Raw genomic sequence first — 15,447 nt, forward strand, 5'->3', positions numbered from 1 at the left:
AGTATTGGCCGTGCTTCTTCAGTCTGATTCCACGGTCTGATCTTACTACAACAACAAAGTCTTTTTTTCAGGTTGTGGTTTGGTTTTGAGTTTTTTTTCAAAAATAGAGTAGGACATCCTTTTTATAAGTAGCTCCAGTAGTCACTTCTCAGCTCAGGGACTGAGCAACTCAAATTTCCTAATTATACACAAATTGGTTCGCAAAGTTCTCCCACCAGGTCTACAGCTGGAATGCTGTGAAAACATATGTCTCTATAATGTGATTTCTTGTTCCCTGTCATGTTATTTTTTGCCATCAGTTGTTCTTCAAGAATTCTTTACAAACCCAGTAATAATAGAGAACATTATGTATAGATTTCTCAAAAAAGAAAAACTACACTCATAAGCAGATCTTGCAATGTAAATACTGCACTGCTTGCTTTGTGTACGGAGCAGAGATACATGTGTTCCAGGGAAAACCAGTCATATTATTTTAATAATCATTTTAATAATCATTTTTATGGAAATATCAGCCTATCCTCCACAAAAGGAATTTCTTTTTTTTTATTTTTTTTTTCATTTTTTTTTTACTATGGCTTCCAAGATACGAGCATACTTGCCTAGATTTCCTTTAGTGACTGAAGAAAGAAATAATCTCTAAAAGGTCACTTGAAATTTGAATTATCCTTATGAAAGGTAGGTGTCCTTCTACTGACTTGGATCAGTGGAGGGGTGTGGGGGAAGTAGATCTTAGAAGAAAGTTTTCAATTTTAAGAAGCCAGAACTAGGAGTTTGCTTAGCTTACCTCCTTCCATTGAGTACATGAAAAAGCTAATGAATAACATTTATCTGTCTCCTTTGGCCCCAAATAACAGATCTGTTTAGGTTCCACAATGCTATTTCGATCCAAATCATTTGCATACTGAAAACTGTAAGGGCAACGATATCCCAGCAGGAACCAAGAATTCAAACACTTATGAGAAATATTAGCGCCAACAGTAGTCTCCCAGGTTCTGAATTCTATAGATTCTGAATTAGCCCATGAAGGTGCCTATTTCTTTTCATTTATAAACAGAAGCTTAGGGGATCTGCACTGTAAGTTTAAGCACCACAAATTTGATCATAAATATTCATACCCTCCTTAGGAGAGATCCCTTTTTTGTTAACTGGCTTTGCAACTTTGAAGGTATAGAACCAGCCAGTAGGAAACACTGGGTGGTGGAAATTATGTGCTGTTTCCATAGATTGTATTTGGCCCTTCAGGGTTGTATCATAAATATTATAGGCATTCAGAAAGATGGTTTTAAGTGCTGAAATTCATTTCAGAAGGAGTAACACTTCTCTGGTAATGCATTCTTAACTGTTTTCCCTTTTCAAGTACTTGCTACTTTTAAATAGGTTAGCTCAGTTGGAAACGATTCCTGTTAATCTATCGCCTTTGGAACTCTTGCTCTTACAAGAATTGCTACCTATTCTCTCGGTTTCCTGAGATCCTGCCAAGCCTGAAGCTTTGCATCTAGCCAACAGATTTATTACAAAGGTGTCAAAAGTAGCAGCCTGAAGCCAATAGGAAAAAGAAGCTTTGCGTGTGTGTGTTCCGTTCAAAGGCACAGCAGATAAACTTTGCGCTTTAATTAAAATCAAACAATTACAAAGATGCAACAAAGAATCTTAAAAGGCAAGAAGCAGTAAGCTTTTCCTTCCCCTGGCAATTGAGATTTGCTAAGCAACTCTCATGTTGCAGGGCTTCCACTTTGATTTCTGGTGGATGCAGTGCAGCATCACAAGAGATGTGCCTGGCTGGGATCGGAAAGTGGGGAGGAAGCAAGATGTGATTGGATTGGAAAGGAAAAATCACCCTTGTCTAGCTTGTGCTCCTGTCATCACAGGCATTCAGCTTCTGCAAGAGGTGGGAAAATACCTACTTGTGTTTTACCACCCTTAAGTCATGATCCAACACGGGATTTTCACAAATGCTTCTTTTAAATATATCAGGAGTTCCACTGAGTTCCTAAAGAGTAAGTGTGAACCATATACTGTGCTCAAAAGAAGCAGTCTTAGCAAGTGCTATGTGCTTTAAGTATAAGATTCCACTGGATTTAAGATGTATCCATATTTCCTCACCCTCAGGCCAGGACATGATGTTAACCATGTTACTTGAATTTAAAAGACATTAGAACAGACGTTCACTGGGTGTGCCTTACATAGACAAAAGTTGCCAATAACACTGCACAGTTTGTAAAGCAGGAAGGGGAATCAGTGACCAGCCAGCACTCCACCATCTAGAGTCCTTCTGAAGCCAGAGCACAACAAATTTACAGTGCAGAAATGGAGACTGGAAAGACCTTTCACTGATTTAGACAGTTGCACATACAATACACACCGGATCCTCCAACATGCTTCTTCCTGTTGCCATGGCTGAATGAAACAAAATGTATGTTTTATTAGGAGGATGTTTTTGCTTGTTCTTTTTGGGGTGCTGTTATCATTATTATTGTTTGTTTGTTTATTTGTTTATTTATTAGCAGCCATATACTACTCCTCTATTCTTTATGTCATCTCTGAATAACACAGTGTCTTTCCTAATACGTACCCAGCATGCACTGACTGAGAAAGTGCAAGAATTTACAAAGACTGTGGTAATTTTATCTACAGGTAGAATTAGCTAAGCTCAGCCCAAGGAGGTTCAAAAACTGTTCATAGCAGAGACAGATCTTTACTTCTGGACTCTCAAGTAGTAGTTATCTTATTAAGCTCTGGAAATCTCAATTTTTTTGAAGAAAATGCACCTATTCCTTCCTAACACCATGTTTTGGTGCATATCAGGTCAGTCTTTGACACGTCTTGAGGCTTCAGGTGCTGGCAAGCATGTAATTACTCTCCTTTCCTTCAGACCATAACAGAATAAGATGTACAGGGTGGGTAGTCAGTGGGATAGAGAAAACAGATGGAAAAGAGAGTATCACCAAAGCAAAGGCTAGCCAGGGCATAGGTGAACAGAAATAAGGATTCAACACAAAGCTGGAGAATCCCAAGACTAGTGGACTGATTTACACCAAGCAAGGATTTGCCTCAACCCTGCTGGAAGCGTGTGGTAAGCTGGATGTACTGAAATGATTTTGGACAGGAGAGACTGTTACTGAAGACAAAGAACGCTAAATATTTCAGGGAGATGAGACAAGAAGACAAGATAAATCTAAGCAGTGAGAGAAGGGGAAGGTAGCGTGAGCAAGCCTTTCATTCCAAAAATACAGCTAATCTACTTGTAACAGATGAGCAGCTATGAGTATTTGAAATCTTATCTCCCAAAATATCACTTCTAAGCACACTGGATTAACAGTGTTTATTATAAACTTCATTACAGCATAGATGAAGGCACTCAGGACTGCACATTTCTTTTTGAATGTAAATAAAGGTTTAGTTAGCACTTACTGCTTCGTAATCTCCCAAACTGTAACAGATACCAACGCTTCCGCCTGAAATACCTTCTTTTTAACAGAAAGAAGTGCCTGTAAAATCTTGGTTACTTGTGTTTGCCTGAGTTAGGGATTTAGGTAATTGCCAGCTAGAAGGTGGGCAGTTCAATCTGTCACCTGTTGAGGAAATATTACCATTAAATATCACACAGATTTAAACACAGAAAATGTTTAATGTGGAAATAGTTAAGAATTCAGATATCTGGTGTACCACTTCAATGAGCAGAGGTAAGTGTATGGCATTCTGAAGTCCAAGAAGAATGCTGTTCAAATGCTACAATGTAAAATTTGTGAAGTAAATGAAGGTCATATCATAATCTTTCTTGGGAGACTTCCATAGAAATCTCAGTTTTCTGATCTGAAATTTACATATAACTGACGAAAAAAGCAAGTTTTTCAATCACTCTAGTTAAAAATAAGTTTATCATGGAAACAAAAACCATCAGAAAAAATACTGCTTTATGAACAAGTGATTTAAAAATCAGCTTATATTAAAGACTTTCTATTATCTGTTCTATTGCATTTTATATATAAATGTAGCTTCATGAAAATGCACAAATGTTTGTCTTGGAACCCAGCAGGCAGGAAAACAGATGGCAACAAAGCTAAAGAACATCTGCATCTTTGGGGTTTAAAATCTTTTATTTGTTTGTAAGTAACAGTGACAAATTGAACATTAGGACAAAAAGTGTGATTTTCTGAAAATCAACCAACATCAAAGATGTCAAGCACTGTGATTCATAAAACTTTAAAGACAGTAATTATCCTGAACAGCCTCTTAAGGAAAAAAAAAAAAAAAAAAAAAAAAAAAAGAAAAAAAAAGAGAAGAGACAATGAGTGGAATTTCTAGAAGCAGGTTATTAATTACAGCCAGTGGCAAGATGTGCAAAAAGACCATCCAAAGGGAATTCCTGGCCTGAATAATAGGAAATGCTAGAGAACAGAGGGAAAAAGTGCTGAAACTGCAAAAGACCCTGGAGCCCTTCTCTTGTGTGAAGCTTAGCTATGGTACAAAGCCATCAGAAACAAATGGCATCTCCTGCAGCAAAGACTTACATTATGGAAAAAACCCACCCTTCTAGCAGACTTTATAAATGGAGAAACAGCCAACAATATTCTCTGTACTTCTGCCTTCAAATTCATAGTTCTTTTTTATTTGTTTCATTTTACTTTGCATTTTCTGGCTCTACTGAACTCTGTTAGGTATTGACCTAACAGGGGAAAGTAAGATTTCCTCCTTCAGGAATTCAGGTTCAAAATTTCTTGTCCAAATCATATTGATGTGAGATGAAAGATTCCTCCCATGATTTTGGCAAGCTGTGGGTCAGAGCCAAAACCATCAAGCAACACATGAAGTGTGACTTGAGAAAGAATAAAAATACATTTGCAATATAAACAAAAGAAAGGAGGCACATATGATTTTAGATGTTTGACTGCTCTACTATGACTACTCAGAGTAAACTTGGGAAAGTCAGTTCACCCCTGTGTCTGCTGTCCCCATCTGATAACAAGAGTGATGACTGTGTAGTAATTCTGCTGTTTCTATGAGGCTACAGAACCTTTCATGGGGAAAACTTCTCATTATAGGATTGAATATTTCTTCATATAAGATGGCACCGACCTCTCTGGGCACTGCAGTTATTGCCAGCGTGTAAAACTTCACCTGCCTGAACCAAGATGAGGAATTGAGAGGAACAGCATCATATACTACATGCTTACCCACAGCGATGTCCCTTATCAAGTCTAGCCTGGCAGAACAGTGCAATTCTTCAGCCTGCAGACTGTGCCTTGCAAGGTGTCTACCACTGGGGTGGCTTTTGCACCTAATTAGACAGCAGAGCTAAAGGTGCAAACACCCACAGACCCCTGATAGGAACTGTGCGGTTGCACATCACCTCAACAAGAAAGCTTGGAATAAACTCAGCCCTCCTTGATTGCCACAGTGATGCATCAGCCTGGTATCTCTACAGCTCTTCTCAGACCATCAGGGTGCAGGCTATGTGCTCTTTGCCTCCTCCAAAAGGATAATCAGAAGTTCCTCTAGATTTGTGTGGCTTGAACATCAAGCTTTCTCCTGTTTCCAGAGAATCCTTCATCAATCATTTTTCACATCTTTCTTGAGACCCCAATACCATCACAATTTGAGACAGAAAACTCATGGTCTGGAGTACAGACATGCAAAACCCTGGACTACTCTTTGGTCCCTGGGACTTGCCATTTCTGAACACCTTTCTCAAGTCATCGTCCGTCACAGTCCAGAACCGAATGCACAGCTTGTCCTGGCTCCCTGCTTATTTTCCCCATCCTGAGACAGTGCCATTGTGTCAGACACTACGACTAAAGGGTCCTCATTGTTGGTGCGGTATATTTACTGATCTCACCACCTGTCACTGCTCTGTACTGGCTGGCTTCATTCCCTTAGCGTAAACCACACTGCTCGTTGCAAAAGGCATTACATGGTCTCTCCTACAGATTAAGATTATGGGCTGTAGATCAAATCATTCATCAAGCTCTGTGCACGTCTAAAGCTGATTGCATAGCCATGGTCAAATATAGATGCCAAAACCAAAATCAACAGAAAAGCTAAACATTTGTCTCAGCCTGTGTCCGTGCCTATCTAGCCAGCAAGATTCAGCAAGACGGGCACACATATCTATAGTCCTCAGCATGCAGCAGTGCTGCAGCTAGTGTCCAGCCTGCTTTTGGCTTCCTCAGCTGAAATGAGCAAGTGCCCAGCAGGACCAAACCAGGGAAGCTTTTGGCATGAAACCAGAATGAAGCTCAAGTAGCTGAATGTGTGGCAAGATGACCCAGTGTCGTTTGAAAGCTGACATGAGACCTATGGGTTCAGCTGCTGCTCTGGGCATTCACAGATTTCTAGGCATGAAGACAATGGGAAAAAGGGTCTTTATTGTGACTGTAGCAAAAACTAAAGGACTGCAGAGCACATCCACTGTGGAAAAGCCCTGGTCTGAACTTTGAGTGAGAGAAACAGTGTCTTAGCTTTGAGTTCCTGCTCCTTAAGCAGATTTGTTGTTATTTCATTCAGAATGGCAATGTACTCATATTAAACGCATGTAACTGTTTGGTTCACTAATGAAAATGTTGATTTTTACTTCGGAAAGTATTTAAACATCAGACCCAGAGGTTTCTATTGAATTATCTTTGGATGGGATCCGAATTGGAAAATATAATAACACAACAAAGAAAAATCCTGGACTGTTAGTAAGCATAGCTTGCAAAAAAAAAAAAAACCACCAAAAGCCAGAAACTAACAAGCTCAGGTAAAGACAGGGTTATGACAACAGCAAGTTTGAACATGGTTTGGAACAAATGAAATAATAAAATTAAGCACCGTTTTACCGCAAGGCCATTCAGCAATCCTGCTCAGATTACCTCCAACAGGTTTGCTAGTGTTAAGAACATTCCCCAAAACTGTTCAAAGCCTACCACAAAGCAGATGTAGTCTACTGTATCCATCTTAGGATGTTCAACTTCAATGGAAATTTGAAGTCAGCAAAGGGTGATGGCTGAACTACTGAAATATGTAAGGGAATTATCAGGGAAATCTACCTTAAATTTTGGGTATAACTTGTTCATGGTTTATTCCAGTGTGTGACTTGCCATTACCTGTCTCTCACCTAAACTTTCCTATATATTTAATATAAATTATATGATATAAATACATTAAAAGGATACGAAAAGACAGGAGGAAGAAAAAAAAAGAACAAAACCTTCATGTTACGAAATGTACCAATCTTGATCACAAAACTACAGGCAATTCAAGTGACTAGGTGGATCATGCAATTAATGCCACGAAGGAGTCAGCATTTATATGGTTTGAAAGTATTGAGACAATTGTGAAAGTGAAGCAGCGTGGGATGTGGCACTGGGATAGGATGGTTTATTTCTGAACAAACAGGTCTGAATTTACCATTTCCCATCTTAAATAAGAATCCTTTGAATTTCACGTTCTAGTGACTCCAGTAGGGCAAACCTCCCTTTATAATCAGTGGAAAATATGTCCTTCAAAGAGTGATTTGAGTTGAAGACGGAAGGAATCTTCCTCTAAAAAACAGTCATTTGCCTTTACTGACTGAAGTGAATCCCTGATAATTGCTTTCCTCGCTTGGGTACATAAAAGTGCCTGAAGTCACTAGTGTGGGGCAGCGTGCCCACAGTATTGACAACCACAGGTTGAGAGCTGGAAAGCATGAGACCAAAACACAAAGGTAGGTCAACATCTGAAGGAATCCTTTAGAAATTCACATCCTGAAATGTCTACGTTTACAACTATGTACTCAACCAACAGCAGCAAAGCCTGAACTGTAAACCGTGGCACATTTGCATATTAAATGTACTGGTAGAAACAAAATGCAGGAAGGTAATTTTACCACATCAGAAAATTTTCAATATCATAAAGTCATTATTTGCTACTCTTATAGATATTTGAACATCTGATTCAAAGCACTCTGAAGTCAGGACTTTGGATTAGGCACAGGAACTCAGCTCCAACTAACTCTGAAGGCTTGCCACTTCCAAACCAGTGGGTTACTGACAGTGTCTTCTGCAATGAGTATCTGGAAACCAGGATGATTTCCAGAGTTTGCTTCAGAGGTTGTGCAGCTGCATTTCCATAATCCAGTTTTTAAAGCTCTATCTTGACACTGCAATTTCTTTTTCATTTTCCCTGAGGCTCAGTAAAATTCAGTCACACCTCTTTATATATAAGCATAACTTACATATTTTTGCTTCATCTGCAAATCATGATTTTTCCCCTCAAAACCCCCACCAATTACATAGCTGAAACACACCCATGAGGGACAAAAATATACAAAACTTCCTATGCTTACACCTGTATCCTTGCCAATAAGGAAAGCTGGACCAAAAGACCTGACAAAGCCTGATGTTATATCTCTTAATTCATCACAGTTAGAAGCTTATACTATATGGAACTAGCCTGTCTCCAACACATCGACCCTTAAAATTAAATCATCTTGATGAGAATCTGCTTTTCTACATATTTTGAAAACTTTCAAATTGCATATAATATCCAAATTTGGAAGTCCAAGAGAAGCTGGCTGCTGAAAGACCCATTGCTGTGAAGATGCTCAATGGGCAATTAAGGGTCAAGTTTTTTCTAGACATATTCAAAGTGGTTTTAATCACTATCATTAAGAAATTTAAAAAAAAAAAAAGAAAAAGAAAAAAAAGCCAACAAAAAATGTGATCCATGGCTAGTATTATGGCTAGGCAATATTACGGTGACAAAGAAAGCATGTAAGCATATAATACACGGTAACTTAAATCTCATCTGGAATGACTTGCCTCCAGAACTGGAAGCAGGAGAGTTGCACGAGCATGGCTCTAAGCCCAGACTAATTAGCCTTCCTGAGAACATGTTAACATGGCTATTTTGCTTCCGGGACCCAAGCTAATAGGGCTGAACGGTAAAGGATTATGCTGTGCGGACAACTCAAATGGTTTTGGAGATAGATCAATTATCTACACAGTGATGCATTACACAATATAGAAATACAAAGAATGTTAATGACCCAGTTATTCCTAGTCCCAGTAAAGGCATGGCTAGACTATTTCCAGGAGAAGAAAAACACCTTCTAAATTTTACACACAAGCAGCCCCCATGGCAGAGCCCAGCAGAGAGCCTGGGCTTGGAGTTACAGAGGAATAGCTCCCTCCCGCCATTCCGGGAATACAAATTGCCTTCAAGCACCAGACAGGAGGCAAGGTCATAGCCTTGAACTCTGCTCATGTTCATGGCTCTGAAAATAAATCACATTACCCAAAGGTGGAATGCAGGGTGTGTCCTAGGCTCTTGACTCAGGAGCTCTTAAAATGATTACATTCCAGTCTGTTTAGAAAGTACAGTTTAACCAGGAGGGCTGTGCCTAATTGCTATACTCTTGTCCCCAGGTACAGCGTGGTATATGTGAGGGTGGAATGGCATACCAGTAAAAAAAAAAAAAAAAATACAAAGAGCTCACTTGTTCCCACTAGAACAAAGGCCACTTCTGGATATTGAACACTCTGGGAAATTGGGGAAAGCATCAGGGGCCAAAGTCTGATTTCTTGCCAGCTGAGGTCTTGGAAATCAGTCTCTAAGACTGCATGCCGTAACTTTTGCAATACATCACTGAAACTGTTAAAGAGAAGCTTGTAACACAGCGAATGCAAACCATTGTAATAACAAACAGGATTTTCGTACTGCAGCAGAGAAACTACTGCTTTTGGCTAATTTCCACTCCATTCCAACAGAATGAGGTTGTAGCTATGAAAAAATGTGTTTCTATATAGAAAACAAACAAACAAAAATCCCAACAACCTTCCTCCCTCTCCCAAACCTTTCTGTGGACTCCTGTAGGTTAGGATTTTCATTTCTCACTTTATGTGAGTGGGGAAAATAGGAGAGAAAACTAGGTCTTTCCTGGGGCTATATTTGTGCATATGTGATGTTGTCCTTAAACAGATTTACAATTATGTCATCATTTAGTGGCGGATATGTATACAAAAATGTGGCTGGCTTGTTAGTTGACTGCAGACGGCATAGTGGATGGATGCTGCAAATTTTTTAATTTTTTTCCAAACTCTGGCTCTGTGTAACGACTGTCATGTCTGTAGCTGATGTAAACTGGTTCAGCAGTGCGGGCTTGAAGACAATGTAACAGCTTATGCCTGTGTTTCTAGATATAGAAATACATGGGTTCATGCTCTTAAGAAATTATAGTTTGTATGATCATTTAATATACATATGTGTATATGTATGTGTTCTAGAAAATGAATAAACATTGCTGGCTAGTCTTTAGTAGTATTTTTTTCTTTTTACTTATGACCTTAATTGAAAAGAAAGAGAATAACCCAACAAATTATACTTTACGTAAGTAGGAACATACCATAAGTGGTATCAGGTATTACAGACAGGCCAATGGTACTTCTTCTGCCTCCCTCAAACCAAAAATAGGAAATGCCTTTTGCCATGATAAATTATACAACTAGTTCTGAAAGTGACTGTTGAAAGCACTTCCTCCCAATTCATACTGATATCCCCCAGTGACATACAGAACGCAGATGACGTACATCTGAATCAGTGCTCTTTAGTGCGGCAGGGGCTGCGTTATGGCAGCACAGGCTGTGAGACGGTAAGTACGGTCTTATGAACAGGACAAGTGACAGCTGTTTGACTCTGGGCGAAGAGCTGCCAGCAAGAGCATTGTAATCTTCTGGGTCTGAAAGTAGCTGGGAAAAAGGAATGCTTTCCACAGAAGATTTTCCCTAAGGGGAAGGATCAGTGAGAGACCATATTGTTGAGCCATTGAAAATTAGCCAAAGAACAGGCTGCATTGACTAACCTCCTTATTATAAACAAAGCCTATTCTAACTTCAGCATGTGTCTCTGGCATTAATGTACAGCAGCCCTAAGGCATAGTGAGGTAGAGAGCAACTGAGTTCCAGCAGAACAAAACTGGGTTTACACCAAGCAAATCATTTCAAAAGTTGCTGGTTTCCTCCCATCTGCTGTCACTCTCTGCTTGCTAGGGAAAGAAGGCAAAGGCTTAACTTCCCGCAGTACAGGTCACCTTAATGAGACAGTGCAAGTAGAAATTGTTATGTTATCAACCATTCCAACCAAAGACACTGATCTCATATCAGTGAGAATTAAGTATAGCAGATGTTTCATGTCAGAGCACAGATCCAGAGGATCTTAGTCCATAAACAGGAGCCTGTTTGCATATTTTATTTATATTAAGAACACATAATAATTCTATTTTCTTTATAATAATTTGCATTACAATTTTTTTTTATTTGCAGGTAATTAAGACAAATCTACAAAAAATCAGGAGCCTGAATGTTCAAGAGAATTCTGCATCCATTGGGAAGTGGTCAGTAAATAAAGACAATAGTGTAAAACTAACAATAATCATCACCTTACTTATCAGTTTCCATTGTTTTGTTTTGACTATTAAAAATAAAATTCAAGACATTTTTTTCCTGTTAACATGATTACTCTACAAATTCAGTAATTCAGTCTCATTTGAGGTACAGTTACACATGGTCATCAGAATTTCCTTGCAATATATTTGCTTTTATTATGATATCTTATCTCCTTTTTCCTCTAGGTAAAGGATGCTTGAGATCTGTAGTTAATATATCTTAGTTTACTATAATCTCTTATGTGCCTGGGCTTGAAAATGTTGTCTACCAATTTCTCCTAATGCATTAAGTGCTTTCTCATAATCAGCAAATGCCATGTCTAGCAGCAAATCATATATGTTTGCATTTCCACTCTGCCATTAATCACACTGCTGTGTAATACCCAACTAAAGATTACCCATTCTTTCGTCTGGCTAAAAACCTGATTTATGAATGAGTTTTTTTGTATTCTTAACATGTTAGGTCAAGGACAGAAGTGTGAAATGGTTGTGGTCACTGAGATCTCAACTGGAGTTATAAGCTTGCTGTACAGCAGGGCAGTTGTAGATTTATATACTCATACATGTGCCCACTGTTTTTCAGTGCATGTCCATTAGCTGAATGGGTGCTCTTCCTCTAGGCACTTCTTACTGCCAATCACAAGCTCTTTTGGTTGTTTAATAATTTTCAAGCTTCTTAAGAAAATAATTCCACAACCATCAGAATCACATTGCTCAGAAAATGCAAGTAAATGAAAGCTGCTGAATCCATTATCACAGAAACGTACTTGTGTGATTGTTGTGATGGTGTTGCTGATAGCTACTTCATCATGAGACACACAATGCTCAAAGCTTATATTTCCTAATATGAAGACAACTTTAAAATCCCATTTTCCTGACTTTTACCACTGATTCCTGGGTACGTGGATTCGCTGAGGACCTGACGACAGGACAGGAGCACTTGTACTGACTGCTTCTGTTCCTACGGTATCACGGAACAAAAGAGTGGATAGAGAGTATGCCTGACACGGGTGTCAATGGACTCTTCTGCTGTAGTGGGAAGAAGACCACAGCCAAACCAGAGTTAAACAGCAAACTGTACACTGACTGCTGTCTTCATGTGCCGGTATTGGTTTATTTTCTCATTACCATTTGAAGAGGCTTCTGCCCTTGACAGAGATGCTTCTTCAAAAAGAGTACAGCTCATGAAAATCTGAGTCCGCATTATGAATACCAACAGGAGCAGAAAACTTTCATAAGAGGAAAAACCAAGCATATTGAAAGAGAAAGTGAAGGGAGTAATCATTTAAAGGAGGTCAGGAAACAACAAAATGAAGCTTTTTACACTGCAGCAGACCCAGGGCCTGGTTCTCCTGGTCAACAGGGCAAGGACTGCATCTCTTCCCAGGGGAGGAAACCTCTGGGCAGATGTGGGTGTAGCTCAGAAACTATATACATTTTTAGCCTCCTCCTCACCCCAACTGATTATCAGGAATGTGCAGAAACAAATGACTGACCCCGGCTCTCAGCAATGCCCAGGAATGATGTGCTGAGCGAGGCTGAAGGGATGGGTTTGTATATCCCCTCCATTCAGTGGGCACTTTCAACAAAAACTCTAATACCTTGCCATTGTGTGCACTTCGATAAATAAATCCTTGCTGAAAGCTTATGAAATAAAGCAGGTCACTTGCATATCTGAAGGTCAGTGCATTATCGTTTAGACACAGGAGTATAATTTATAGGCATAATAGCTTTTAAAAAAAGAGGTACACAGTCAATATCAGGTCTGTTTTCCAGCCAAATAAATTTCAGAGTGCATCAGCACTCTACATTCAGAAAAATTAGTGTGGTGGCTCATTAGGTAACAACACTATTTCCTTCTCATCTGAAGGGGAAAACAGATTTCCCACAGAAACAAACCAAACAGGTGTGGGTTTTTTTTCCTTTAAATAAAATAAAATAAAATAAAATAAAATAAAAGCATAGAGTCCTTACCTTACAAACTCTCCCAACTCGGGAAAGGATTGTCTTGTCAGATGTGCCACTATCTTGTGATATTTCTCGGAAAAAGAAGTAGATTTTGTCATCATCTGGGTTATAGGTGTCCGGGATGGGAAAAGTTCCAATGAATTTCGCTCCTAGAAGTTCCCAAAAAAAGTTTAAAAAATGTGAAGTCTTAATACTGGCTACTAAATTTCTGCTTTATTATGTGCTTTTTAATGTTGCATCTTCCAGGGAAATAAAAATATCACTATTTATACATGTAATGGCGAGTTTCTTACTAACTTACTAGTGAAAACGACCATAGATCCTGAAGTATTTACTCTTAGCGTGATGGTTTTGTGTATATATCTTACTACCACTTGCATAAATGTGCAGCACTGGCTTTCATTCTCTGTGTGAAAATAGAAGTCGTCTCAGTCCAAAATATTGCCTACAAAAATCTTCCTTACTGCTCTTGCCACCAATATCAAGCTAAGCAGATTTTCTGAAATCACACGGTAGAATTTATATCAATGTAATTATATATTGCAGCAGTTATGGCTACAGAAATACACTACTGTTTTCTAGAGACAGCTTACAAAAGAATGGAAGAACCTTTATTGATCCATGTGATTAAAATTCAATATAAATGACAGCTTTCCTAAGTTAAAAATTTCCTACACATCTGTGCTATAATGATCTTACTGCCTATATCTACCAAATCCAATACAGTGCTGTCCTGGGATTCCTATGTTAGCACACCAAATTCCACAACTGACTAATCGGTCTTAAGGACACAGTTCCTTGTTGAGCACGAAAACAGTTTAGCTATATCAATGTAATGGTTTCTTTGGGTTATTTTAAACCTGCTTTTTGCAAGAAATTCTATAGCACCTTGTCTTGATAAGCTGAGCCATTATATTACTTCTAGTCTCTTCTAAAGCAAGCTTGGATGTCTCCGCCTGCATCTTACAGGCATGTTTATTGGGCCATGTATTTAATACATGTCCTTCAGTGTCTTCCTCAGCCCCCTCACCCGATCTCCAGTCCTTCTCTACCTGTTCACCATCTATGTTTTCTGTTGTTCGTTTGGGTTTTTTTCCCTGGGGTTTCTTTTGCAGTCTTTTCTTTAAATTTTGCACTAAAATCAGATATTAAACTAATTCCAAGAGCCCCTGAGTGCAGCAGAGCAGGCAACAACACTGTCTTGCACAAGTAAACCAAATACTTGGGGAAGTGATTTTCAAGACATTCCCCAATGTGCTACAACAGATGAGCTCTTCTGAGGGCACTTGGATCAATAATGTTTTTCTTTAAACAGAAGCTGCTATACAAATACGGTTGCAAAGAGACCCTTGACTCTAAAATACATTCTTTCAGCAATAAAATACACAGTCTTTGTCCCCCATAAGCAGTCAGGCTGCAGCAGAAAGCAGCAAGGAGGGTGGTGTAAGGCTGTAGAGCAAACAGAGCACACTGGTGATACGTGGGGAACGCTATTATCAGCTTTTAATATATCTTCATGCCTTTGTCCTTTTTAGAACGATTGTTACTTTATGTTAGCCCTGAGGAATTTTCACCGCAAACTCTACAGTACAAACAGGACAAAAAGAGGGTCTCTGATGCAAAAGTTCACAGATGAAAGCTTGAGACAAAATGGGATGTGTTTAAGTGTTGAATGTGCACCTTCATGACAGAGGAGTAAATTTATGGGTCAAAATAGCTACAGCGCTGCTTCTATTTTAAACCTTTCTGACACTAGAGAATGGCGTCAGCAGAAAAATGAAATGATGCAGGCATCAAGCTCTATAAATTTAAGTTAGGATTTCAAAATGAGCCTAAAGAAAATATTCAATTACCCCTCAGGGCCTGTAAGGCTACTTTGAAGATTAGATCTCTAAGAGTGAATAAATACATAAATAAGCTTCCAATATGGTTTCTTAAATATGTGGTTAGCTAAGTAGCCATTTAATAGGAAAACCTGTGAAATACTTCTATGGCATGCTCTGCAATTTCACATAGTTGGGTTTTTTTTGCTGTTTTTTGGTTTGTTTTTTTTTAAATCCATGGTTCCAGAACGA

The 15,447-nt window shown here is 38.9% G+C and overlaps 1 protein-coding gene across 6 annotated transcripts in view; it reads right to left on the reverse strand.

Moving 5' to 3' along the window:
• SEMA3D (semaphorin 3D) overlaps positions 1-15,447 on the reverse strand; it is a 151,718-nt gene that overhangs the window by 45,368 nt on the left and 90,903 nt on the right. For all 6 annotated transcript variants that reach the window (XM_080393406.1, XM_080393410.1, XM_080393411.1 and 3 more), the window contains one exon: positions 13,379-13,521. In XM_080393406.1, coding sequence (XP_080249532.1) covers positions 13,379-13,521 — 143 coding nt within the window. The remainder of the gene's footprint in view (positions 1-13,378; positions 13,522-15,447) is intronic.

Source organism: Falco punctatus (genome assembly GCF_963210335.1).
Source record: "Falco punctatus genome assembly, chromosome: 6".
Lineage (NCBI taxonomy): Eukaryota > Metazoa > Chordata > Aves > Falconiformes > Falconidae > Falco > Falco punctatus.